General features: G+C 46.2%; 1 protein-coding gene across 2 annotated transcripts in view; it reads left to right on the forward strand.

Moving 5' to 3' along the window:
- The first annotated feature begins 202 nt into the window (after positions 1 to 202).
- DOCK2 (dedicator of cytokinesis 2) overlaps positions 203 to 26,011 on the forward strand; it is a 374,023-nt gene continuing 348,214 nt past the window's right edge. For both annotated transcript variants that reach the window (XM_081091711.1, XM_081091712.1), the window contains exons 1-4: positions 203 to 333; positions 14,803 to 14,886; positions 24,655 to 24,695; positions 25,826 to 25,881. In XM_081091711.1, coding sequence (XP_080947837.1) covers positions 291 to 333; positions 14,803 to 14,886; positions 24,655 to 24,695; positions 25,826 to 25,881 — 224 coding nt within the window. In that variant the 5' untranslated portion in view covers positions 203 to 290. The remainder of the gene's footprint in view (positions 334 to 14,802; positions 14,887 to 24,654; positions 24,696 to 25,825; positions 25,882 to 26,011) is intronic.

A 26,011-nucleotide genomic window follows, 5' to 3' on the forward strand; every position in this document is an offset into this window, starting at 1 on the left:
GTCCCGGCTTGGCCTCTCTGTCCCCTGGCCTGCCTGGGGAGGGGATACATGGGGGGGGGCAGCTTTTCGGGGGGCGGGGGGGCTTCTAGCCTTCTAGCCACTAGCCCTCTAATGTGCCCCTGCTCATCAGGAGGAAGGAGCAGGGCGCCCCAGGGAGGAGGGGAGGGGAGGGCGGGTCCTGACAGGGAGTTTGAAAAGAGGAAGGAAGTGGGGCCGGCAGAGTGCCTTGCCACCCCCTGGCTGCTTCCCCGCGGGACGACTCCAGGGGCCCACAGGCCCCCGGCCCAACCATGGCTCCCTGGCGCAAAACTGACAAGGAGCGGCAAGGCGTGGGTAGGTGCGGGCGTGGGGTCCGCCGCTGGGAGCAGGACAGGTGGCCGGAGAACCGCGAGCGGGAAGATGCTGAGGAGCCCGCGGCTCCGGGGCGGGCTGGGCGCCTGCACTCAAGGTCCTGGGCGTGCTCAGTGGCTTCCTCCGCCTGCCGCGGGGCCAGCTGGGCGGGGAAGAGGAGGCAGGGGGAGAGGAAGGTGGGCACCCAGCCCACCAGGCAGCGCCCAGCCCGTGCCAGCACCCGGTCCCTCCCGCCTGAGGCTGCCCTCTCTCCTGAATGCCTATGCATTTCCCAGATGGCGTCCTGCCCAGCGCTTGGCAACTCCGCTCTCTGTGCCGGCTCAAGGCTCCAAGGATGCCAGGTCTGAAGCTGGTCTTTGTAGAGGGAGCACTGCTCTCTTCCTTGGGCCGCGCTTGCCTCTGCCCAAAGGACATCCAGCTGCCTGCTTCCCTGGCCGGTTCCCCCTGGGTCAGGTGACCTCTGATCTGGCTGAGTGCTAGCCCAGAGGGCTGTGTAGGCTGGGGGCTGGGGGCTGCAGGGTAGAAAGCCTCTGGGGGAAAGGCTCCTACCAGGTCATCTGGGGATATCCAAGAAGCCCGCTCATCAGCTTCAGCCATCTCAGCTCCCAGAGGCCTCTGCCTCGAGCTCAGGGGCGGAAGTGGTGGCTGGGGGAAGGGAGGCTTCAGGTACTGGGACTCTTTCTACTAAGTGGCATCTGTGGTGCAATCCCCTAGACTCACGTGGTTTTCAAACTTGAGTGTAAATTTAAAACCGCTGTGTGGTCTGCTGCACAGGCAGACACCACCCCCAGAGATGAGGGTTGAAGGTCAGAAGTTGGAGGACCCAAGTGTCAGAGTGATTAGGTGCAGGGTGTCCCAGGGCCACCGTTGTGGAAACACTGCCTTGTAGAACTCAACGTTTATCCATATACTTACTGGGTTCCAGGCGCTGTTTTCAGATAAATAGTTCCCATCCAGAGAACAAATAATCCAAACCCTCAAGGAGGCTCAGTTACTCCATCTGCAAAATGGAGAGTTTGAACTAAGGATCATATTTAGCGTCAAAGATTCTCTAACTCTGGCCTTCCAGCTGGGGGTGTCAGGCTAAAACTCTTCTCAGGGGGAGATGGAGACTATTAAATGGGGCAGGCCGCTGTAGGTGGGGGATTGGTGTGGTCTAGATTCTAGAACAGGGGTGGGCAAACTTTTTGACTCGAGTGCCACAATGGGTTCTTAAACTGGACCGGAGGGCCGGAACAAAAGCATGGATGGAGTGTTTGTGTGAACTAATATAAATTCAAAGTAAACATCATTACATAAAAGGGTACGGTCTTTTTTTTTTTTTTTTTTTTTTTTTTTTTTTTTTTTTTTTTAGTTTTATTCATTTCAAACGGGCTGGATGTGGCCCGTGGGCCGTAGTTTGCCCACGGCTGTTCTAGAACATGAAAGCTGGGCATGAAGGACATACACATCCAGGGAAGGAGTGCTCCTGCCCTTGGGGGAGGGTGCGTTGAAGGCAATGATTGTGCTCAAATTAAGTCGGAGTTACATTTTGGAAGACTATGAATGCCAGGCTAAGAAGCTGAACTTTTCCCACTTAGGCAATGGGGAGCCATAGAGGGTTACTGAGCAGGGGAGGGACAGCAACGTATTTGTGCTGACGTCAGTGTGGAGGGAGGCTGAATGGACAGAAGAGCAGAGGTGCCTGTGTGGTAGACAAGGGGCAGTATTGGAGGTCCAGGGCAACTTGGGCAGTTAATGGGGGAGATTGAGTGTGGTGGAGGAGTCCCACCCTCTGTCCCAAGGGCTGCAGCAAATTCCTGCTAGTTAGGCCCTGTGTGATGGGGTGAAGATTATGGACGCTGGAGCCAGAGTGCCCGTTCTTGGATTCCAGACTCCAACAATTCCCAACCCTCTGACCTAGACAGTTTACTTACTCTCTCCAGGCCCCAGTTTCTTTGTATGTATAATGGGGATAACAACAGCACCTGCTTCCCAGGGCTGTGGGAGGACTAAATGAGTTAATCCACATAAAGTTCCAAGAATAACAATTGCATAAAACAATCCTCACTTAATGTTAGGAATTATTTTTAGGCTTTGTCCTCTGCATGGGGACCCAGTTGAGGACATGACATCACAGGGGTGGGGGGGGGGGTTATAGGGTGGAGTAGGGTTCTCACCCTCCCTAACAGAGGAAATCCCACCTATGTGCTTGGCTTCTGGTAACTCTGGTAGGCCCTAGACCTGGAGGCTTCTTGATCTGATGGTGTAGACATTTTTGATACCTACTTATAATAATTCTATTTTATGGGAGCTCAGAGGCTCTATGACCTTCTAGGGAGCTAGAGAGCGCTTGCCAGGGATCTATTCTCTCTGCAGATAAATGTCAGAACTAAGGAAAGTAACCTTTGACCCTCATCTGCAGGCTCTGGGTAGATGGAAGGAAAAGTCAAGGCTTGGCTTATGATGAGAAGGGAAACTGTAGTCATCCAACAGAAAGAACAGTGGAACTTTTGAGTAGGTTTTCACCTGTAACAAAATATAATCAATTGGGAGAGGGTGTGGATAGAGTAGAAGAACAAAAGTGGGTGACAATTTACCTTTCTACTGCCTGCCTGACTAGTTAATCCTAGTCCACTTACATTTAACATTTCCTTTTGGCCTTTACTCTTTAAAATATATATATATATATATATATATATATATATATATATATATATTGATTTCAGAGAGGAAGAGAGAGGAAGAGAGAGATAGAAACATCAATGATGAGAGAGAATCATTGATCGACTGCCTCCTGCACGCCCCACACTGGGGATCAAGCCCACCACCTGGGCATGTGCCCTGATTGGGAATCAAACCATGACCTCCTGGTTCATAGGTCAATACTCAACCACTGAGCCACACTGGTTGGGCTGACCTTTACTATCTTTTTTTTTTTTTTTTTAAATATATTTTATTGTTTTTTTCCAGAGAGGAAGGGAGAGAGATAGAGAGTTAGAAACATAGATGAGAGAGAAACATCGATCAGCTGCCTCCTGCACATCTCCTACTGGGGATATGCCCGCAACCCAGGTACATGCCCTTGACCGGAATCGAACCTGGGACCCTTCAGTCCGCAGGCCGACGCTCTATCCACTGAGCCAAACCGGTTTGGGCTAGCCTTTACTATCTTAATCCCTTACCCAAAGACCCACTTGACATTTTCTTTTATATCCTATTGGCTAAGACCTAACCACATGACTAAACTGAGCTGCAAGGGAAACTAGAAAATGCAGTTTGTAATGTAGGCAGCCATACACCTAACTAAAAATTAGGAGTGCCTAAGGAAGGAGGGGAAGAAGGATATTGTGGATTATATATTAATTCGTTCAGGCTGCCATAACAAAAATACCACAGACTAGGTGGTTTAAACAACAGAAAGTTATTTTCTCATGGTTCTGAAGGCTAGAAATCTAAGACCTAAGTGCTAGTATGTTGATTTCTCCCGAGGCCTCCTTGGCTTGCAGACAGCTGCCTTCTCATTGCTTTGTCTTCACATGATCATGCCTCTGTGTATACTCTCCCCAGGTGTCTCTTCCTCTTCTTAGAAGGACACCAGTCATATAGGATCAGGGCCCCACCCTAACAGATTCATTTTAATTTAATCATATCCTTAAAAACCTGATCCCCAAACATGGTTACATTTGGAGGTACTGGGGGTTGGAGCTTCAGCATAGGAATTTATGGCCAAGAGTAGTGGGGACAAGAGTTACCAGATGATCTGTGGTCTGTGGCCTGATGTTTAGGGACTGTAAAAGAAGGCTTCAAAGCAGGGATTCTCAGATAATGGGTGAGGGTAGAACAAAGATTTGTTTGCTCTGAAGCTGGGGCTGCCAGGTCGGTTTGTAGGGGGGCTTCAGTTCTGTTTAGAAACCTCTTCTCCCTGCAAGTTGTCTCTAGCTATGGTCGTGTACCCGTGTGTGGTGTTGGGCAGTCTTTGTTGGTCCTTCTGAGAGCTGTGAGGGCCTGTCTTCTCGCTTCCAGTGGTTTGCTGGCAATCTTTGGTATTCCTTGCTTGTAGAGGTATCACCCCAATCTCTGCCTCCATCTTCACATGGTGTTTCCCCCTGTGTGAATGTCTCTCTCCAAAATTTTCCTTTTAGTAATTGCAACAGTAATGTTGGGTTAGGGCTCACACTAATGACCACTTTTGACTTGATTACTTCTATAAAGACATGATGTCCAGTTAGGTCACATTCTAAGGTACTGGGGGTTAGGACTCTAACACATCTTTTGTTTAGGGGAAGGAACACAATTAAAACAATAACAGGCTCTGCAAAATCAAGGAGGGCCTTTTCCACATTTTGATTGGGGAATATGGATGAATCTGAGATCATCCTCTGGTCCAGAATGCAGGCAATCCTGCGGCAGCCCAGGACCCTGGACAGAGCTAGTCCATGCCAAGGTGGGCACATACTGAGTGGGCAATGGGTGCTTAAGTCTCTTGCAGCAAAAGCTCTTATTACAAGGAATAAAATCCACTAAACTAGTTAGACCAAAAAAAAATGTGTGTGTGTGTATATGTGTGTGTGTGTGTGTGTGTGTGTGTGTGTATAGGAGGGAAGTAGTGTATTTTGAGAATCAGGGAAAAATCAAATAGAAGTCCAGGAAACAAGAGCGGCAGGCTTCTCGAAGGACCTGAACTGAGGAGTCCTGGAAACCTCTGCCTCTTTCCATGGCTTCCCACATTCCCTAAACACATCCGCCCCCTTCTCCTTTCTCTCCTCGCTAGTCCTCATTCTTTCACTCCTTCCTAACTTTGATATTCTCATAATACCATGATGATGGTCCCAGCATGCCACCTGCCCCAGCTCTGCATGACTTTGCAGCTCCGGCAACTACTGAATCTTCTCTCCGTGTTTACTTGTCAAAGTGCCGAGAGAGAAAATCTGACTGCCTCGACCTTCTTAAGAAAGGCCACCCAAGTTGGAGATCATTGTCCATCTAAGAAGAGACCCCACCCTGATCAGGGTCCAGTGTGCTGTGGCTGTGGGGTGGGGTCACGAGGCTTGCTACTCACCTAACGTGAGCCACGGGTGGGGACAGATTTTTTTTAGGAGGCATAAGTTGAGCATGCATCCCAAGCACATGAGGGCAGGACTCTATGACAGAGAGACCAGTTTCTACTGTGCTTGTTGTCAAAGGCAACATTTAAGGAGGAAGGACAGAGAGCATCATTAACTCACTAACTTGTTCATTCATTCACTCATTCTTCTTCATTTATTTCTTAAATATTTGCTGGGTGTTTCCCATGTGCTAGGCACTATGTTAGACACAGGTAACTAGAATAGGCCAATTTGGTTCCTGTCCTTTGGAGCTTATAGTCTGTGAGGAAGACAAAAATGAACTTTATGGACAATTTGGTAGTCATATAATTACAAATTGTGGTATGTGTTATTGTAATAAAGGAGTGTTGTTCCATGAATGAAACTATAGGAGGGAGGGGTCTTAAATAGATGGTCTGAGAAGGCCTCTGAAGAGCAATGGGGAAAAGCGTTCCAGCCTGGTTGGTGTGGCTCAGTGGTTGAGCATGGACCTATGAACCAGGAGGGCACAGTTTGATTCCTGGTCAAGGCACATGCCCGGGTTGCAGGCTCTATCCCCAGTGTGGAGCATGCAGGAGGCACTCACTTAATGGTTCTCTCTCATCACTGATGTTTCTATCTCTCTCTCCCTTTCCCTTCCTGTCTGAAATCAATACAGATATAGTATTTAAAAAAACACAATTCCAAAGGAAAGGCTTGGACAGATCTTAGTACATGTATCTTTGCTATGGAGGCCAACTGTATCTTTGGACTGTCCCCAGAAATTAGTCTCGTGCAACAAAAATACCTGGGTTGGAAATCCAATTCCTTTCTACCACCAATTCTCAGGTGCCTGGGACTCCTACTTTCCAATGCTTCAGCAGCTTGGGATTGCTTAGGATGCCTGCTGAGCTGGCTGTTTGAGTCCACACAAGGAGATTGTCCTAATCCCTAAACTCATGGGAGCTTCATTAGTTGGTGGGCATTTTGCTCCCGACCATTATGTTTCTGCTTGTATGGGCCTTGCAGACTGTATTTACTAACCTCTGCTTCCTCCTGAGATCAGCATCCTTACGTTGCTGCTGTATTTTGAGACAGGCAGTGCAGCCCCCATAATATTCTGCTAATTTCTGGACATTTGGACTTCTGGTTTTTTTGTGTGTTTTTTTAAGCTTATAGGCCTTTCATTTCATAGCTAATTGCACATGGGTGCCACAGCCTGTGTTTTGCAGCAAATGTTCTGAAAATGGGGAATGATAATGCGTATCGCCATCCAGCTTCAGAGGGATATGGGGAGTGACACCACAAATGTTCCCTCTAATAGGCACTTTCTCCTTCCTTCCCAATCCCCTTAATGGGTGTGAGTTGAAAAGCAGTCAGACCGAGTTTGCGAGCTTCGTCTTACTCAACTTTTAGTTCTCCTTGGAGAAAGTCATCCCTTGCCCTTCTGACCCCACTGAGACACTGTCAGCTTCTGCATTGTTTAGAGCCTCAGTCACAGAATCTGGGGCTGCAGGGGGATGTGACTAACAATGTGGGTTCTTTTCCAGGCCCCTCCCAGACACCGCTCCCGGGCTCTCAGAGGTCCCCTGACAACACATGATCCCTTGGGTCAAAGCCTAAACTAGGTGGAAATTGTGACTTGCGTACATGCCCTAGGATGCAATGTGGGGTCTGAACAGAGAGAGTGCTGAGCAGGCATTTGTTGCACTGGATTAAGTGGAGGCAATGCCGGGCCTGAGACATGGTGATTGGCATGTTGGGCTATCGAAGAGGGACATAGCTGGTGCCAGCTGAGCCCTGGAAACTGGGATTTTGCTGCTTAGCTCACTGGTGGAGGCAGGAAGGGAGCTGTTTCAGGGAAGAGTGTTCAGGTGGAATAAAAAGTCATTGCAAAGGTCCTGAGGAGGGAGCCTCTCTGCTGTGTGGGAGGAGAGTAAGTAGGGGCAGAGGAGTAGGAAATGAGTTCTCCGAGGGCACCAATTGTACTGAGTAGCGCCTGGTACATGTTGTAATGACTTTGGTTTTTCCTCTGAATGGAAGGGGTGGGGCATTTTGGGGTTTTGAGTGGAATTGTAGAATGTTCTATCTTGTTTTGAAAGAATCGTTCTAACAGTGTTATGGTGAAGTGGTAGAGGGAATTAAATGTGAAGCAGGGAGGCCAGTAAGGCAACTGCCACAATAACCAGGCAAGAGTTGGCGGTGGCCCATATCTGGGGGCAGTGGAGTAGGTGAGATGTGCTGACATGCTGGATGCGTGTGTTATAAGTGGAGCAAATGGGATTTTCCTCATGGATCGGTTGTGGGTATGAAAGAAAGAGAAGAGTCAGGGGTGGAGCTAAGCGTTGTCAAGAATAATAAATTTTTTATAGTCTATTCACATCAATTAAGTTCAATAAGCCTGTGTTAAGTGGTGGTCCTGAGCTGGGGATTGGGGCCCAGGGTCGAAAAGGGTGTAGACTCTGCCCTCAGGAAGCTCACAGGCCAGTAGGAATTTCTTTCTTCCTTTTCCTTGAGGCAGCAAATAATACCACCATTGTTAGTACTAATGTCTCCATTTCACAAGTCGGGGATGGGTGTACCTCTTGCTTCATGTTCCTATGGCTCCTGCCATCACCCCCACCATATTTCACTCCAGCCTTGCGTGTAATTACCTGGCTCCTCCATAGAATGTAAACTCCATGACAGCAATACTGTGTTTCTGGCTCTTCCCCAGCACAAAGCAGGTGGTCATTTAGTAGTTGTTGTTTGGGTGGTGAATGGATGGGTGGGTGGAGAGGTAAATGGATGGATTGATGTACAGATGGATGGATGGCGGGTAGATGGGTAGGTGGATAGATAAGTGAACAGGTGGATAAGTGGGCACAGGGTAAGGGATGGAGAGGGAACAGGGATTGGAGGTTTTTCACTTTCTGGTGCCTCATAAGGTTCAGATGGATGGAGTTGCAGCTTCTTGCCTTCACATCCTCCCTCCTCCCCACTTCCCTGTCAGAAGGTTAGGTCCCCAGAGAGCAGCACAGCAATGTGGTGTTCCTGAACTCTTTTCCAAACACCTAGACCCCTGTAGTTGGCCACTGCATCAAGCCCCACAGTTCTCACCCTTGGACTCCATTCAGATGGTCCTGCTGTCCCTCACTGGACTGGGCATGCATCAAGCTAATTTCCTCCTCTGGGCTCTCACTCCACTTCTTCCCCTTGCCCTCCCGCTGCCCCTCCCTCTCCCTCCAGTCTCACTTCCTTCATGAGGCCTCTCTTGATCTCTTTCCTCTGAGAGCCCACAGCTGCTGGGGCCCACAGCTCAGCCCTTTATTTTGAAGACAGCTTCTTGTTTCTTGTGTGCTTTACTTTGTCTCTTCACCTAGATTTCACAAATACTCAGGAGAGCAGGGGCCATGCCCTCTCACCCCACTCTTCTAACCTGCAGGATCCCTGGGCTGAAGGCTGGGGGTTGAGAAATCAGACTCTCTTTCAGCTCTAGCGTGGGAGTGTGTGAATGCAGAAGTGTGTGTGTGTGTGTGTGTGTGTGTGTGTGTGTGTGTGTGTGTGCGCGCGCGCCTATAGGAGTATGGAAAGGAGACAGCGATTCCAGCATGGTGTTTTAGAGCGGGACTTTATCAACCTACCGCTATTGACACTGGGAGATAGAGAATTCTTTGTCATAGGTTGTCCTGGCCCTTGTAGGATGTTTAGCAGCATCCCTGACCTCTACCAGCTGGATGCTATGAGCTCTTCCATTACCCATCCCCAGGTTGTGACAAATAAAATGCCTCTAGATATTGACAGATGTTCCCATGCAGGCAAAATTATCCCTAGTTGAGAATCACTGCTTTAGAGTCCCAACTTTCCTCTCATTGGTTGGGAATGCCACTTTGGCCCACTAACAACTGAGCACAGAGATATGCAACCCATATGGTCATTTGTGGATCCATTAGGGGTCCAATAAGCACCTGGCAAAGAGCAGCTGCTAAATACATGCCCATTAGTGAGCAGCAGTATGGTGCAGTGGCTGAGGGAGTGTGCTCTAGAGCTAGCCTGCTTGGGGTGAAATCCTGGCTCAGCTTCTTCCTAGCTGTGTCGCCCTGGGCTACTTACTTGATCTTATACTACCTCAGTTTTCTCATTTGTAAAATGGAGCTCATCCTGGTTTCACCCACCACAAGAACTGTGGCGAGGGTTAAGTATGTGACTGTGGCTAAAGCCCCTGGAAGAGCGTCTGGTCCATAGAAAGTGCTCAGCAGAGGCTGTCCTTTCTCTGTCTTCTCTTGGTTGATGGAGGAACACCACCTCCTCCTTGGTTTCCTCTGGCTGTGATTCTCCTGCTCATTCACTGCTGACTTGCACCACTTTTGAGCTCTGGCCTTGCTGCCTGACACTCCTGCTGGGTCATCTCATTCACCTAAAGCAACACCAGGATGTTGCCTCCGTGCTGAGGCTGTCGACACAGGCCAACTGCTTGTCCATTTCAGTGAACGTGCTTTCCTCGAATCCAAAGTGGACCTGCCGGCCAGTTCTATTTCTCCCTGGAGTGGAGACAATCCAAAACCCGACTCTGGGACTAGAGAAGTGAGCTTCAGGCAATTACGCTCCTTTTCTCTGTTACTGTTCTGTTCCTCTTATATAGTTACTTGCCCAAACTCTGTTAACGCTTGGTGTTTGCTGAGGCTTTCTTTTCAAACAGGTGAGCAAATGGCAGGGCCCCAGGTGAGGGACAAATCCATCCCGAAGGGTCGCAGGGTGCTTGGTGGCTACGGTCATAATTGGCAGCCAACTTGGGTCAGCATCTGTTGAAGTAAACTCAAGATATGCAAGAAAGATCCAGAAGAAAGGACATACCTGCCCTTCATGTTTGTATCCCTTCAGCTCAACAAGTATTTATTAAAGCTCAGTAAACACTGATGGAACTTCTACTCTGGACCAGGTCCTGAGTGGTCAACAAGGGAGGTTTAGTCTTCACCTTCATTGAGGTTGGAGAAGACAGGAAATGAACAAGTCCAGCACACACACACACACACACACACACACACACACACACAGTTGTGACATCAGCAATGGGCTAGTCAGGGAAGCAAGGACTTTGGACTCCGTTCTGGGTTTGAATCCACTTTCTACCACTTAATCTCCGAGTTTTTTGCAGATTATATGGAGGCTAATACTTTGCAGGGTTACTGTGAAGATTAAATGAGCTCATACAAGAAAAATGCTAGGGATTTTGTCTGGCTTATCTATCACTGTAACCCCAGTAACCAGGACAGTGCCTAGCACACAGTAGGTGTTCAAGTGAATATCTGTTGAAAAATCACATGTGCTTGGTACACAGTACATGCTCAATAAATCTGTTTACCATTTGAGGGGAAGCAGTGTGTACAGAGGTTAGAATCTAAACTTCTGAATTGCTCTGTCTGCTCTGCCTCTCTAATCTTTCTGGTAGATAACTTGTTTACCTTCCCGGTGCCTCTCCTAACATTGCAAAGAGCACTGAGACAACACCCTCGTTTCTATGAGCCATTTGATGTAGCAAAGTTGTTTCCTTTTTTTTTTTTTCTCTCAATTTGGGCTTCTGGTAAGCAGGGTGCTTCCATATGTGCTTCCATATGTTAACTAGAATTGGTGGCTAATTAGTAGATCCAATTTCCAGGATGGTTGGAAGACCCACCTGCCTCAAAGTAGCTACTGTTTTGTCCACCCAGGATTTCCAACATGAGCGTCCTCACTGGGTTCGATGACCCAGTACTTGAAACACCCTTTGATCCTTGTATTTTAGTCTGGGTGGGCTTGTCAGTCACCAGCTGCTGCCTTGGTTCCTGAGCATAACATTTGGATACAGGTGGAATCCTCCTCGGGGAAGCGTCATTGTTCTCCAGGGCTGGAGACCTTGCATGAAAGGGGAATCTGGGATGGGTGTCTATGGAAATCCTTTCCCCACTTGTCTGTCTTCCATAGGTGGGCATGGCTGGGGCGGGGCAGGTTATGATTTCAACAGTTTTCTCTTATTCTCTGTCCTATATCTTCCTTGTGTTTTTCTTCCCTTTTCATCTCTCACTCAGAAGTTGAGAGGGGTTAGGCCTGCAGAGAGTGGGGAAGAAGGTCACCTATTCTTACACTGGTCAGAGGCAACTCAAGGAGGGTCATAGATAAGCAATCAGGCTTCAGCGGAGAGTGGCATTCTGGTTCAAAGTTTCCTGTTAGTCATTTAGAAAACGTAACAGAATTGGGTATTGGTGTGCAAAGCCACTTCCTTTGTCAGTAATGCCTACTTTTCCCCCAAAAGGAGCTTTGAGAACAGAAGGCCTTATGCAAGCAGAACACATTTATAAATTACAGGGCAACGTCAGTTACTTTTATTTTCAGAAGGTATGAGTCCTTGGAATGAATACAGAGTTGCACTTTGAATATCAAGTTTCAAGACCTGTTCAAGACACCTTCTTAAGCTGATTGATTAGGACCTTCCCATCTAACAGAGCTGGACAGAGCATGCGGAAGATTCCAAGGAAAAGCCAGGGTTGAGACAGGGAACAGCACAGTCTTGCCTCGCCCTCCAAATATCTGATGAACAGACCTAATTTGCTAGTATTCCAGGAGCAAACACATGTTATGGATGCTTTTCTTCTCTTGTAAACCTCAGTTGCTCCTCTGTTCCTGCCCAGCTTTGTGGCAGGCACGTCCTCGGTCCTCAGCCATACGTCTGGGGCTAGAGGGAGCAGGGGGTGGACAGTCTGTAGACAGAGGGCACCAGCAATCTGGAGCGTGTCCAATTGCCAGCAGCCTTTGTGGGGACAGGGTTTGAAATCAGGCCAGTCGTGGAGGGAATGAAGAAACAGGCCATGTTTATGCAGGAGAAGAAAATCCTGAATCCCCGAAGGCCCTGTCAAGGTTCTCTTTTGGACAAAGGATTAATTTTATTGTGTGGACCCACAGGGTCATTGGTTGCAAAGTGCAAGGAAGCAAATTTAAAGGTGACATAAAGACAGCTCTGAAAGGGTTCTGAATGGATTGTTTAGGAGGTTTTACAATGCTAATAAAAAGGAAAGTGACTGTCATTTATGGAGCAGCTACTATGGCCAGACATGGAATCGGGCCCTATCTTTGTGTTAATCTCATCTGAGTTTCCTAGGAACCCCTGTGAGGTAGTGACCAGCATCTTCTCCATTCCGCAGTTAGGGAAACTGAGGCTCAGGGAGGTGACGATGCTGCTCAAGCAGGCGACAACCAGCCCATACAGTGCCTTTGTGTGGGTTACAAAAAGACACCCCTCCCCTGGTGGACAAAGTACCTGGGTAGGCACAGGCCTTGGCAAGCAGATTACTGGTTAGGTGCCAGCCTCCACTGCTCCCTCATGGGTGGCCTTATGCGGGGCAAAACCTGCGCAATCACATGCTGTGGCTGTGGGCGTGAGGCCAGAGCTGGTAAATAGCAGAACTGGGCTTAAGAATCACTGTCTGACTCCAGAGACACTGGCTCTTATGAGATTTATCATCTCTCAGGATTAAGACCTTCCATCCCTGTGAATGTCTACAAGGCTAGTTGGTCCCTTGGTGAAAGGGCTAATGTGTATAGGTCTTCAAACTAAGGATCCTGCAAGTTTCTCCTTTTCTGTCAGAGAATGCGGCTCAGAGAATGTGGCAAGACTGAAGCAGGAAGTAGGATCTGGTGAACACCTGAACACCTGCTACCCAGGTGTGGTGGGGAGGCAATGGGTGCAGAGAATGAACAAGGCACAGGGCTGGGTTTGGGTCCTGGCTTTGTGATTTATCACCAGGCGGGTGAAGGGGAAGCATAGGTAATCCACTCAAACCCTCTGAACCTCAGTTCCCTCATCTGTGAAATGGGGCAGTACCTACCTCATGCAATGACAACATGAAAGGGCATTTAACAGGAATCGGCATTATAAATGTGTCTTGTCTATGTTTGAGGAGGGTTCTGCTCTCATTTCTTCTCCAAGGTCTCTTCACTGATGTGATCACTGTTTTCACTGAATCTGTACGTTTTGGTAGGTTGTGTTTTCATGTTTTATTTGTCTCAAGATTTTTTCTCATTTTCCTTGTGAGCTCTTCTTTGATCCTTGGGTTGTTTAAGAGTATGTTGTTTGCCGAACCGGTTTGGCCCAGAGGATAGAGCGTCGGCCTGCGGACTCAAGGGTCCCAGGTTCGATTCCGGTCAAGGGCATGTACCTTGATTGTGGGCACATCCCCAGTGGGGTGTGTGCAGGAGGCAGCTGATCGATCTCTCTCATTGATGTTTCTAACTCTCTGTCCCTCTCCCTTCTTCTCTGTAAATAATCAATACCATATATATATATATATATATATATATATATATATAGAAGAGTATGTTGTTTAATTCATTCCTAGCTTTATTCCTTTGTCGTTGGGAAAGGTGATTTGCATAATTTCGGTTTTTAGAAAATTTCTTAAGACTTGTTTTGTGGCCTAACAGATGGTCTATTCTGAAGAATATTCCTTATACACTTGAGAAGAATGTGTATTTTGCTATTGTAAGTTGGAGTGCTCTGTATATGTCTGTAATTTTTGCTTATTTACAGTCTTGGTCAAGTCCTTCTTATTGGTTTTTATGCCCAGTTGTTGTATCCATTATTGTTAATGGAGTATTGAAGTCTTCAATTACTATTGTAGAACTGCCTATTTTTTCCTTTAATTTTGCCAATGTTGGCTTCATATATCTTAGTGTTCTATTATTAGGTATGTGTATGTTTATGATTGCTGTGTCTTCTTTTTATATTGGCTCTTTTGCCAATATATAATGTCCTCCTGTGTCTCTTGTAATAATTTTTTTACTTAAAGACTATTTTGTTTAATATTAGTACACCCATCACAGCTCTCTTTTATTATATGTGTGGAACTTAAAAAAATTATTTCACTTTCACTCTATTTTTGTTTTTGGATCTCAAGTGAATCTTTTGTAGCCCTAGCCAGTTTGGCTCAGTGGGTAGATTGGCGGCCTGTGGACTGAAGGGTCCTCTTATACTCCATCTACAGTAATTTTCTTTATGCTCTCAAGTGTCTTCCTTCCTCAAGGCTTTTGCCCATGATGTCCCCTCTCCCTGAAATGCCCTTTCCCTTGGTGTCTCCATAGCTGAACTTACAAGATTGCTGTGAGAGTGGGATGAGAAGATGTGCTGAACACATGCTGGGCAGTCAGTAAGAGGTCAACCCACAGGCAAGCGTGTAAACACCCTCCTTGTCACTCAGACCGGAGTGATAATGAATGGAGGCCTGTAGGAGCCAGGCTGGGCCAGAGCCGACTCCTGTGAGTAGGCAGTGGGTTGGATTTGTTTAGACCAGGTGGGCTGCCTGGGCATCAGATAAACTTGGGCAGGGAGAGCAGGAAGGAGCAGAAGTTCTCAGTGCCTAGAGGTCTCACCAGATTGCGTCTCTCTTCCATTTTACAGCCATATACAACTTCCAAGGGAGCAGAGCCCCTCAGCTTTCCCTGCAGATCGGCGACATGGTACGCATACAGGAGACCTGCGGAGGTGAGTCCCTGTCCCTCAGAGCCAGGCCCCTTGGCTGATGGTGTCAAGATGCCCCCACTACATGCTACGCAGCACCTCCCGCCCTCTGTTGGAACATGCAGCTTTGTAAAATATATTTTGCCTATGTTAGTAATTAGAATGCACTGAAAATAACACTTGTTTATTTTAGGAATTTATGCTTAGAAGCAAAGGCCTGACTGGGTGGTTTGAGGGGGGTGGTTTCGGCCTGTGACACTTTCTAGATACAATTCTTTATTAGTAATGATCCCATTACAAAGGAAAATCAGCTTTATTAGGGTCCCACAGGGCCCAGTGATTTATACCCCTGGTTCAGGAGTGCTGCTGTGCACAACTATGTGGCTTGGGCTTTGCACCGGGTCCTTGGTGCTTATCCTTTCATCAAGCTGGGAGCCCTGTCTTGGGCAAAGGGGTATTTTTCTTCACACAGAGCTGCCATCCTCTTATGAAGCCAAGTGTCTCTAGTGGGCTGTGGCCACCCATGGTGGTGGTAGGGGGTCTTTGTAGAATCTGCACAAAGGCAAATGGTCTTGAACTCATGAGTCAGGCCACTAGAAATCAATGTGTATCACCTATGTCACTGATAAAATTGATCATGGAACGTGGCTTGGGTCTAAGAGCCAAATGAGCTTGCTCATGTGTGGCCCACAGTCAGGCAGGCTCTCCCAGCTGCGCCCTGGGCTGCTTATAATCCTACCTCGTGGAGGGCATAGAGTGTGCTCTTCCTGTGGCCAAGCAGAGCAAGAGGAAAGAAAAGTGGAGTAGGCTGAGCACCCTGCCCCAGCCCCCAGTTAATGCCCCAGGAGAGGCCCTCCTCCTGCCCTGAGTGGGAGTGAGGAGCAGATAGGAGCAGGCGTGCTACTGGCAAGGGGAAACAGAGAGCCAGGGGAAGGGAGGTGTTGCCTCCAGAACTAGCCACTTTGGGCTCTTCCCACATTGAGGGTGGGGGCCCTGTGCTAGGTTCTGTGTAGCACATTCGTTCAGTTACTCCTCAGGGGGACAGGTAGCATCTCCAGTGTTGGGTTAGCTACACGCAATGTGCAAGGCTGCTCTTCAGGTTGTTGCAGGGGTGCTCGTGCACACACATGCACACACACAGACACATGTACACACGGACACAAAAGGCAAACAAACAGAAATTTTTTTTTGGGGGGGGGTGGATTTCAATATTTCAAAACACCTTTAAAGGAGTCATCATGGAGAAAATGAGAAGTTGGTTCACCTTCTTTACCTTTATCCTATGCTTTAGTATTAGTATTATTTTGAGTTGTATATGCGAGGATCCCATGTACTTTTCAGTTTCCAGGCCTAGAAAAATTCCTAGTCTGGCATTAGAACCTTTTATACACAGAGTAACTGAACCAGGGAGGGGTTTGGGGCGGGGGGAGGTGGAGCAGGTAGGGAGAGGTAATGCTTTCCTAAAGACTCAGGTCTGTAATTCCTGACACCCTGCCCCATTTCTTACAAACCTAGCTCTGCCCTGTGGCAGATAAGCAAATTCTGGGTGTCTACCAAGGGTAAAGAATGAAACTAAAAGCAGCAAGATAGCTCTCCTCCGTGGCTTTTAGATGCCACTGAACGTTACTGCTAGAGACAGGCACGAGGCCTCACATTTGCAGGTGAGGACCCAAGGCTCAGGGAGGAGAGGTGACTGGCCTAGGGTCACACAATGAGCCAGTGGCCATTGTCTCCAACCCATGCCCATAACCCACACTCTTTCCTCCAAGCCATGCCTCCCAAGGCAGTGAGAAAGCCTCTGTAATCAGGCTTCCTGTCTTACATTTTGAACTTCACACAAGTATTTTCTCTTCTTTTTATACACTTCCCTTGAAGAAATCTTGGGGGCAGTGCACAGACTACACAGGCTGTTTGTAGCCAGCCTTCTATGACTTTGATGGGGGCAGGGCTGGGGGTTGGGGGGAGGCTTGGAGCCGGCCTTCGCAAAGCCTACAATTGCTGACTCAAGCCACTTTCATTTGTCTTTGGGATTGAAGTCCTTGCTTCTAGCCTCTTTGGTACTGGTTTCTACTTTTAATTCTATTTTATTAGTCTTATTTGAATGTATCCTTGTAGTAAGCAGCCCTGATACATTTCTAGAAAGATCTGGGCATATTTATTTAGTAAGTGATGGCCAATTCACAAGGAGTTTGAAAGTACAATGTTCAGAATTCTGTTAGAAAGAGTCTACATATCTGAGGACTCACACCCACACACTGGTACCCACATAGCGTTTTTCAAACTGGAATTTACGGAATTCTAAGGTTCCCCGAAGGGCCTTGGGCAGCTGAGAGCTCAGAGATCAGGCCTAGTGTCATCTGCTTTGCAGATGGGGTGTTCTGCCTATGATTCTGATTGAAAAACGGTTCCTCTGCAATATTTAAAAAAGTGAAAACCACAGTGTTAGTCAAAAATTAGTCAAAACGGTGTAGCAGAAAGAACTTGGGTGTGGCCATGAAACCCTCTTATAGAAACCTACTGTCGACATAAGAAATGTCCAAACTGGTAGAGAATTTTTATAAGAGTTTATTTGAGCCAATCTAACCATATATGCCCAGAGCAAGATCTCAAATGCTCCAGAGAAAAACAGTTTTCCAATTTATTTTCTGCATTTAAAATTAAGGTGTGGGGAAGGACATAAGGAAGATTGCATGGAGGTGGGAAAAAGCAAGCTGGTGATGGAGTTAACATGATTATGTGCTTTCTTGAGGGTGGTTATAGCTTATTACAAAGGTATGTTAACCTAGATGCACAGAAACAATGAATAGGGCTTGCTTAAGGCAACTGTAAACCTTTTACTAAAAAATGACATGCCTGGGATATGGCTAGTCCCCATGACCTGCCCAGTGAGGAATTTATGATCGCATATAACCCCTTTTTTGTACACACTACTTGAAAAATAAAATTGAACCAATTGAGAGATGAATAAAAAATTTACAATATGAGAATTGCAAAGTTGTGAAAAGGAAATAGGGTGAACATTGAGTCCAGATGAATCCATTTATAAATACTAGTATTAAAAGCCATAATGTTTATGGCTACCAGAAAGAATGTAATTGTCAGGAAACTGGACAATTAAAAACAACTAATAAAATCATGAAGTAGGGAGCCTGGCCAGTGTGGTTCAGTAGTTGAGCATTGGCCTATGAACCAGGAGGTCACAGTTTGATTCCTGGTCAGGGCACATGCCCAGATTGGGGCTCGATCCCCAGTGGGGGTTATGCAGGAAGCAACCCATCAATGATTCTCTCTCATCATTGATGTTTTTATCTCTCTCTCCCCCTCCCCTTCTCTCTGAAATCAATAAAAACATATTTTAAAAAAATTATGAAGTAGGGAGAGCAATGAAAGAGAGTAGATTAATTCCATGATATCACTTTTATAACAGAGTTGGTTTTAATTAGAAATAAAACATGTAACTAAAAAAAGTCATAACCACTCCAGTTTTTTAAGTTTTTTTTCATGACTATTTTCATCTTAGAGGAAATTTTTGGAAATCTTTTTTTGTGAAGAAGAAACATTTAATTGAATTTTCAATTATTTCCTCCAATTTCACTTCTTTTCTCCTGTTAAATACAAATAAGATTAAGTTTGAAATTTGTATTTACATAGTATCTCAACTATATGCTGATTTTTATGAGAGCATTTAAAATTATATTTCATCTATTTATCCATCTGTCATTTTGTATACTAATTATAAATGAAAGTTGACTGGAATGATATTAACAGTGTTTTCCTTTTTCTGGGTAATGAGATGCAAGATGATTCTTTTAGCTTTTATATTTCTACTCTTCTTAGTTTAAATTCTTTATAACAACACATGTCTATTTTAGACAAAAATAGTATAGTCTTGATGATTTGAAACACATATCTCCAGATATTAGCACCGATTAATATTAGGTGATAGGAATGCGAATAACTGTTTTTTTAAATTGTATTTTTTGTACTTTTTAATTATTTTTAAATCTCTGCTTCCTATTCCCCTCCCCCCCCCCTGCAAAAGTGGAAAGAGCATGGGCTTTTGAATCAGAAAGTTATTCTCTGCTCCACTACCCACCAGCTGAGGGACCCTAGGTAGGTAAGCTTCCGTTTTCTCACTTGTGAAGTGGTTATTACCACCTTGCTCCTGGCCTTGTTCTGAGGATAAAATGAGAGAAAGTAGAGAAGCTGGCTAGCTCTGTGCCTGTGGCTGAGATGCTCGTGTTGGTAATTCCCTCTCCTCCCCCATTATAGAGAGTGACACTGAAACTTTACAATATGGCCAGGGAACCCTGAGGCTGGCCCTCTCCTTGCCTGGGATGGGTGAGACTAGCCCTGCCCTGCTTGTGTAAGAGATTTACTCAGTCGGGTAGATGAGGAAGACAAAAACCTGCCCTGGAACCTTAGACATGAATGAATTTCCTTTCTCTAGAGCTCAAGCATTTGGACTAACTTTTTATTATGAAGATAATACTTTGTTGTCATAAAAAACTAAACAGTTCAGAAGGATACCTGTTGCTAAGCCTTAGACACCCCAATGCTTATTTCTTTGTCCACATTACACTCTCAGGCTGCCTCTTCTACCCAGAGGCAGCATAAACATTCAGTGTCCCGACTTTACTAGTAAATGTGGAAACACATGTAAGAATTTATTGGGCAGTCAGAGCTCCACATAAAAAAGCAGTGCTCTTTCCCCCCAGTCACTTCCTTCACTCACACTTGGTTGACATCTTCCCTGATATTTAATGACATCTCAGAAGAAGACTTCATTTCCATATCCAGTGTAATGTTCCCCTCCTTCTTCGCTTTCCCCAGCTTCCATGAGGCTGGGGCTGGGAGTCTGAAGTTCTCTCTTTCTCATTCTCTGTCTTCCCTGATCAAATGAGCCCAAAGATCAGCCTGTCCCCTGCACCTGTAGCCATGTAGCCAGGGAATGAGATGCCAGCCACCCCCCAACAACTCTGAGTGGATCTCCTGGATTACACCTACAAGCTTGTAGTGGGTTTGGGGTATGAGGGAGCTATACAATGCCTTCCTCGGGTGACCACATCTGCCACCTCCAAAGATCTCTTTGTCTCTCTGTCTGTCTCTGTCTCCCTTCTGATTACACAGACCATGGTAGTGGAGGTAGCCCAGCTTTGGGGGTAGCCCAGCTTGCTCAGACTCTTCTTTATGAGCCCTTCTGAGGGAATGTCTGCTCCACCCTCAGTTATTTGCTACCTGAGTCTCTTTCTGGGGCAACAGAGAAAGTTCCATTCCATCTTCTGATACACACGCTATCCCAGCCATGTGTGTAAGATCACACAGACATTAAGTTGTAGATCTTGATTCAAATCCAGGCTTTGGTTCCAGAACTCACCCTCTTAACACATTGTGGACCAGTAGTTTTATTGCTAGCTTTACCCAGTGGCCAGATAAGTTTCTGTTGAACGAGTACAAAAACGTTTTACATCAACATTAAAGGCACACTTTAAAATTAAATACCCATTACATTTTGAAGTTATTTATTACATGTTCTTACAAGCTAATATCTTTTTAAAGTCTGATACTTTGTAAAACACTGTGTAATACGAAGTGAGAATTCTTGTGATCCATCCGCAATGTCTTTTAACTACTGATAGGTACTAGCTTCTGTTTGATCTTAGTGTTATTAGATACCTCAATCATACAGGAAAGTCAAATACACCCAGGCACTCACCACTCAGGGAAACAAACATTAACGTTTCCCACGTTTACTTCAGACTTTTTTTTCAGAAACAAAAATTTTAGAGGCAGTTGAAACTTCCTCTTTACCCCTCCCTTATTCCATCATTGTATTTTTGTCCACACTATAGGTAAAACATCCTGAAATTGAGATGTTTTTTTCCTCTCTAAGGTTCTGTACCTTCGCCAGACATGTTTACGTTCATAATCCTGTTTTTTTAAAAAAATAGTTTTTGCAAAAACTCTATGGGGTAGGTGTTATTTTTCCCATTTTACAGATGGAAATGCTGTAGGTGCTGGGAATAGCACCTGGTGTCTGACCCGTGGGGTCAAACCAAACCCCTCGAGCAACCTTAGTACTTGATTTCTGGATAAGAAAAGAATTCAGAGCCAAGACCCAAACTCGCTAGAGAAAATTTATTTGAGCAAGCAAAGAGAAAGTACACTGGAAGAGAAATTTCAAGCTGGGGGTGGGGGGTGGATGAGGTGGGGGGAGAGGGGGACGGGGCTAGGATTCCTTTTTAAACCCTAGGAGGATAATTAACTGCTTTCTTCTTCAAACTGACCTATCAGGGGCTGTTCTGTCTTCTGTTCCTGCATAGAAGTTAGCCTCCAGCCCTCCCCCGCTCCCCCCCCCCCCCCCGCCCCCTTGCTCTCTACCGGTGGGGGTCTACCACATGACCAACCACATGCCAGAGGAGAAAAGGTCAGGAGAATCCCACCTCCATGACCGGAGGCATTCTAGGGGGGGAGAGAAATCCCAAGGGCAAGGTCTTGAAGTGAATATTTCCAATATCTGCTCTACCAGTTCCTTTTCATCACTAGGTGTCCAGGGTGTTCCGCCCTGGTGACCTTCTGTAGCTGGCCCGTCGTCCTTGCTCTGCTCATGTCTGTCTAACTGCCTACAACTGAGGCTTAGGTGACAACCAGACATCATGCTGCCAGGAGGTGACAGAGAGAAGACTGGATCTCTAGGCTGTGATTCCTTTTTGGTGTGCTGGGATATTTTTAATCTCTCCTCCCTCTCCCCGCCACCTGCAACTCATAGGTGACAAGAGAATTTAGGTACATTTCATTTCGGTATTTGGGATGTGGGAAGAGCGGACAATGGGAGTATTTTGGCACTGCACAATTGTCCAGAAGTATGGTTAAAAAAATCCCTTTTCTCATCTCCCCTCACAATGCACTTTGTGAGTGTTCCATTTAAGAAAAGAAGTGCAATTACACGGGCAGGATTAGCACAAAACCTCTTGCTATTATTTAGCCAGAAAGAACAATGAGCCCGGACAAGTCCTGGGGTAGGGTAAGCGCTGTGTTACACTGAGCCTGCTTTCGCTCAAAGCTCAAAGTCTGTTGTCAAGGATTTGGCTGTGCGTGTGCCTACTATTGGTATAGGCCCAGTCAGGTCTTGGAGTACAGCTGGGTAAAACTGACTGGGTACAACTGGTCAGCTGACTTCAGAAGGTCACAGAGTTCAGAGATCCAGCAGGGTGGGGATGTCAGCGCTGAAGTAGTTGACGCATTCTCATCACCTAGCACAGGGAGATGGTTGTAAGCCCTTCTCACCAAGTGTCACTGGGATTTATTTCTGAAAGCACCTAACCCCATGTACATGGTAGGTGGACAATCAGTGTTGGTTGAACTTGCATCTTGGAGCCGAATGTGTATCTGGGGGTAAAAGTCAAGAGACTCTGTGCTCAGGAGTGAACTGAAGTTCTGAGAATTAGGAAACCTACAAGTGTGCACAAGTAACTGAGTCTCAAGGGTCAGAGCTGGCAAAGTCCCTGGAATGGAGCCCCTGTGACAGAGATGCAGATGTGGGCATGAGCTTTGGGCAGGGACTATTTGTCCCTTGATTGTTTTCCTGTTTTCTGGTGGATTTTGGTGGCCTTAGCCATCAAGTGGATTCAGGTCATTGCAACCAAGTGACCCTTATCTGTATTTGTACTCAAAGAGACAGTTATCTGTATTTATGCTCATCTCACAGGGGACATTGTGGCAGAACAGCTGGGAGGGCTGGCTTTGAAGCCATGCAGACATGCCCTTGAACCCTGATTGTGAGATTTGGCCCAGTACATCAATTGACTTGAATCTCTACTTCTTTATCTATAGAATGGGAATGTTAATACTTAGCCCACAGTATTGATATGAGGACTAAATGAGAAAATGCATGTACAACACTTAGCGTATAGCTTTACATGAATTAAACCATCAATAAATGGTAGTGAGTGATATTACAGAAATGCTCTCACACGAAGTTGGTGGAATGGGGGAAGAACTGTTATTGTGCAATGCTTTGGAGTGTCACCTCTGGAGTCAGATACTTGGGTTTAAATCTTAGTTGCGTCACTCACCAGCTGTGTGACCATGAGCAAGTTGCTTAGTCTCTCCGTGCCTCTCTATTTTCACTTGTAGAATTGAGGCAGTAATTGTACTGACTTTCTAGGATTGTTGTGAAGATTAATTTATAATTAAAAACAAAACAAAACTAAAAGCTTGACCATAGTTGCTTGCACACAGCAAGCACTCAGAAAGGATAAGCACTGTCATTAATGGCTAATTATTACCAATAATGATAGAGAAATTAAAGAGGAGCATGAAAATAGAATGTCATGCTGTGTGGAGTGGTAAGGTTTTCACCATTGGAAGTATTCAGCTGGAAAGTAGCTTAGTGGGCTATGGTTTTGGGGATTCGGGTGCTGGGAGGATGAAGATCTTAGGCAACCACTATTCTCCTTCCTACATTAAACAGGAAGCACGGTATGATGGCTGCTTATGTTCAAATCCTGACACTGTCACTAGCTGCGTGACCCTGGGCAAGTTACTTTACTTCTCTGTGCCTCAGGTAGACCACTCTTCTGCAAAATGGGGTGATTATTACACTTCCTATCTCATATGGTTGTTATGAAGATTAAAAGGCTTCATATCAGAAGAGTGCTTAGAATGGTACTTAATTCCAAACCAGAGAATCTTTCTCTCCAACCTCTGTTCCTTTCTTTCTGCTTTCCTTCTCTCTTTCCTTTTACCCTTCTTCTCTCTTTCTTCCTCTCAAAATAGGAGCCACTGTGGGTCCCAGTGGCCTTGGAGCTTTCTTTAAGCCCTGCCCCTCAAACTGTGTCATGACGGGAGGGGTGACTTTGCATTGTAAGTTGTTTGCTCTGGGACCTGCTCTTCAGTCTGTGGAGAACAAATTTCAGCTACAATCTGTCAGCCTGGGAATGAGGGTTTGCTAATGAGGCCCCCGACAGACACGTTACATTTACGGGGATGACAAATGCCACTACTTGGCTGTGCTTGACTCATTTCAAAGACCGGTGGGCTCATCACAGTCATCAGTACTTGCTATGCCGAGGTTCATTTTGTCTGAGACCTGGGTGCAACTTGGGTTTGTGTTAATTGTATCATTTGATATTCCTGCAAAAAGAAGAATCTTTTAAATGTCTTTTTACCCATCCCTGAACTTGCCTGTTTTGTAATGACTAACTTTTGCAGATCATAGTTAGATGTCATTTGGTGCTGTTAGAACTGGGATATTATTTTAGGATGTTTGCCAAACTCCCTTCGCCTTTCCATGTCCTTGAGGCAGAGGCTGAAACATGCACATGGACACAGCACCCAGCAGGTGATGGAGATAAGGGAGGGGCTGGGTGGCGGCCGGTGAGCTGGAGGCACCTGCTCTGTCTCAGGGACCAGCTGCTCCTCCCCACCAGCCAGCTGTGGCCATGGGAGGGCGCTGGCCATCTCTGCTGGAACCTCCTGTGTTTTTTTTTTTTTCAAAAGAAGGAGGAGACTTGCTTTTATGTGAAATTCCTGTATTTGTAGATGCTTTTTGGAGATGTTGGCAACCAACAGCTGGTTGAAGCCCAGGGGCTTCCCGACTTGATTAGTATTTAAGGTCCAAAGCAGTTTGCAGAAGTTTCTTTGCTAGTTAAACACACACACACACACACACACACACACACACACACACACACAAAACAAAACAAAACAAAACAACAACAACAACAAAAATACCAGTAATAGACTTGTGAGAATAGATGAGAGACCTGTTTCTTTGTTTTTTCTTTGCAGACTGGTATAGGGGATACCTCATAAAGCACAAAATGTTGCAGGTAAGATGAATTTGTTTTGGTTTGGGACAGTACTGGGTATCTTTACCTGCCATTCCTTAGCAAGCAGGTTCCACCCATCCCTCCTTGTGTCCTGTGCTTTCCCACCTCTACAACTTGGTACTCAGGAGCCTCAACTTCCCCTTTCATTCTTTAAGGCCAACCTGCAGAGCCCTCTCCTCCCTGAAACTTCCCCCAATATGCCAGTCATATCTGATTTCTCCCTTCCTTGAGCCTCATGGTACTGTGCATTTTATATTTGAAATTGACCTACTGCTTTCCTGTAGAGTGCTTCGGGCATTCATAGTTTCCTCACCTCTGTGTCGCCATGACAGAGAAGAGACAGGGCTGGTCCCTGCCCTCGGGGAGTTCCCTTGTTCCAACCTCACATTACACAGTATTTGTCTCCATGAGAGCAGGTGCCTGCTTTGCTCCTCTGCACACCTCGCACAGTGTCTAGCGCAGTGGCAGATGCCCCTACTGTGCCTATTGGTTGAATTTAGGAAGGAATTTCGGAGTAATTGACAAACTGTTATTATTAACTGAGCCACGCTTTTGGAGGAAGGAAATAACAATAGATGCTTCTTCCTTCCTCCCTGACAGTGGTGTGTTGGGAGGCATGAGCCTACTTTGCTCTCTAAAGAGCAATCAAATAAATCCAGGGAGAAAAGGACCTCAAATCAAATGAGTCCACTTGCAGCCAGGGAGACGCTTGCTCAGGACGTGACCTTCTACCTGCTCGTGACTGTGCAGGGGGACTGGTCACAGAGGGGCCAGAGTGCCTTGCCTCTCTTAGAGTGAGTCCTTCAAGCACCCCTGTCTTGCCCATGTGACACGTTGAGCGTCCATGTGTCACCTGGGGCTAGAGCATCCTTTGAAATCTAGGGCTATTGTGGGATCTAGAAGAACTGATGGAGAACTGGAGGGGACCTGGACCTAAATGGGTAGAATCCAGCCCTTGCTCTGTGGATGCTGGGGTTATTCCTTTAAAGTTTGAGAGTTTTTCCAGTAGTGGCTTTTGGAAAAGCCATGAGGAACTGGGGTCAGTTATTTCTGTGGGGATGTGTCATTCTATTGTACTTGATGTTTTGTTATGTATATTAAGCTATGTTATCTCATCTTATTTCCAACAGGGCATTTTTCCTAAGTCCTTTATCCACATCAAGGAAGTGACCATTGAAAAAAGAAGGTACTTGCCATTCTTCACTAGGCTTGGCCTTCAGTGGCTTATGGGGTGTCTCTGTCCTGTCTTCTTTGAAAGCATGACTTGGTGGATGTGGTCTGTCTTTTTCATGCCTGTGTTTATCTGTGTGGCTCCT

Source organism: Myotis nattereri (assembly GCF_964212035.1).
Source record: "Myotis nattereri genome assembly, chromosome: 5".
NCBI classification, from domain to species: domain Eukaryota; kingdom Metazoa; phylum Chordata; class Mammalia; order Chiroptera; family Vespertilionidae; genus Myotis; species Myotis nattereri.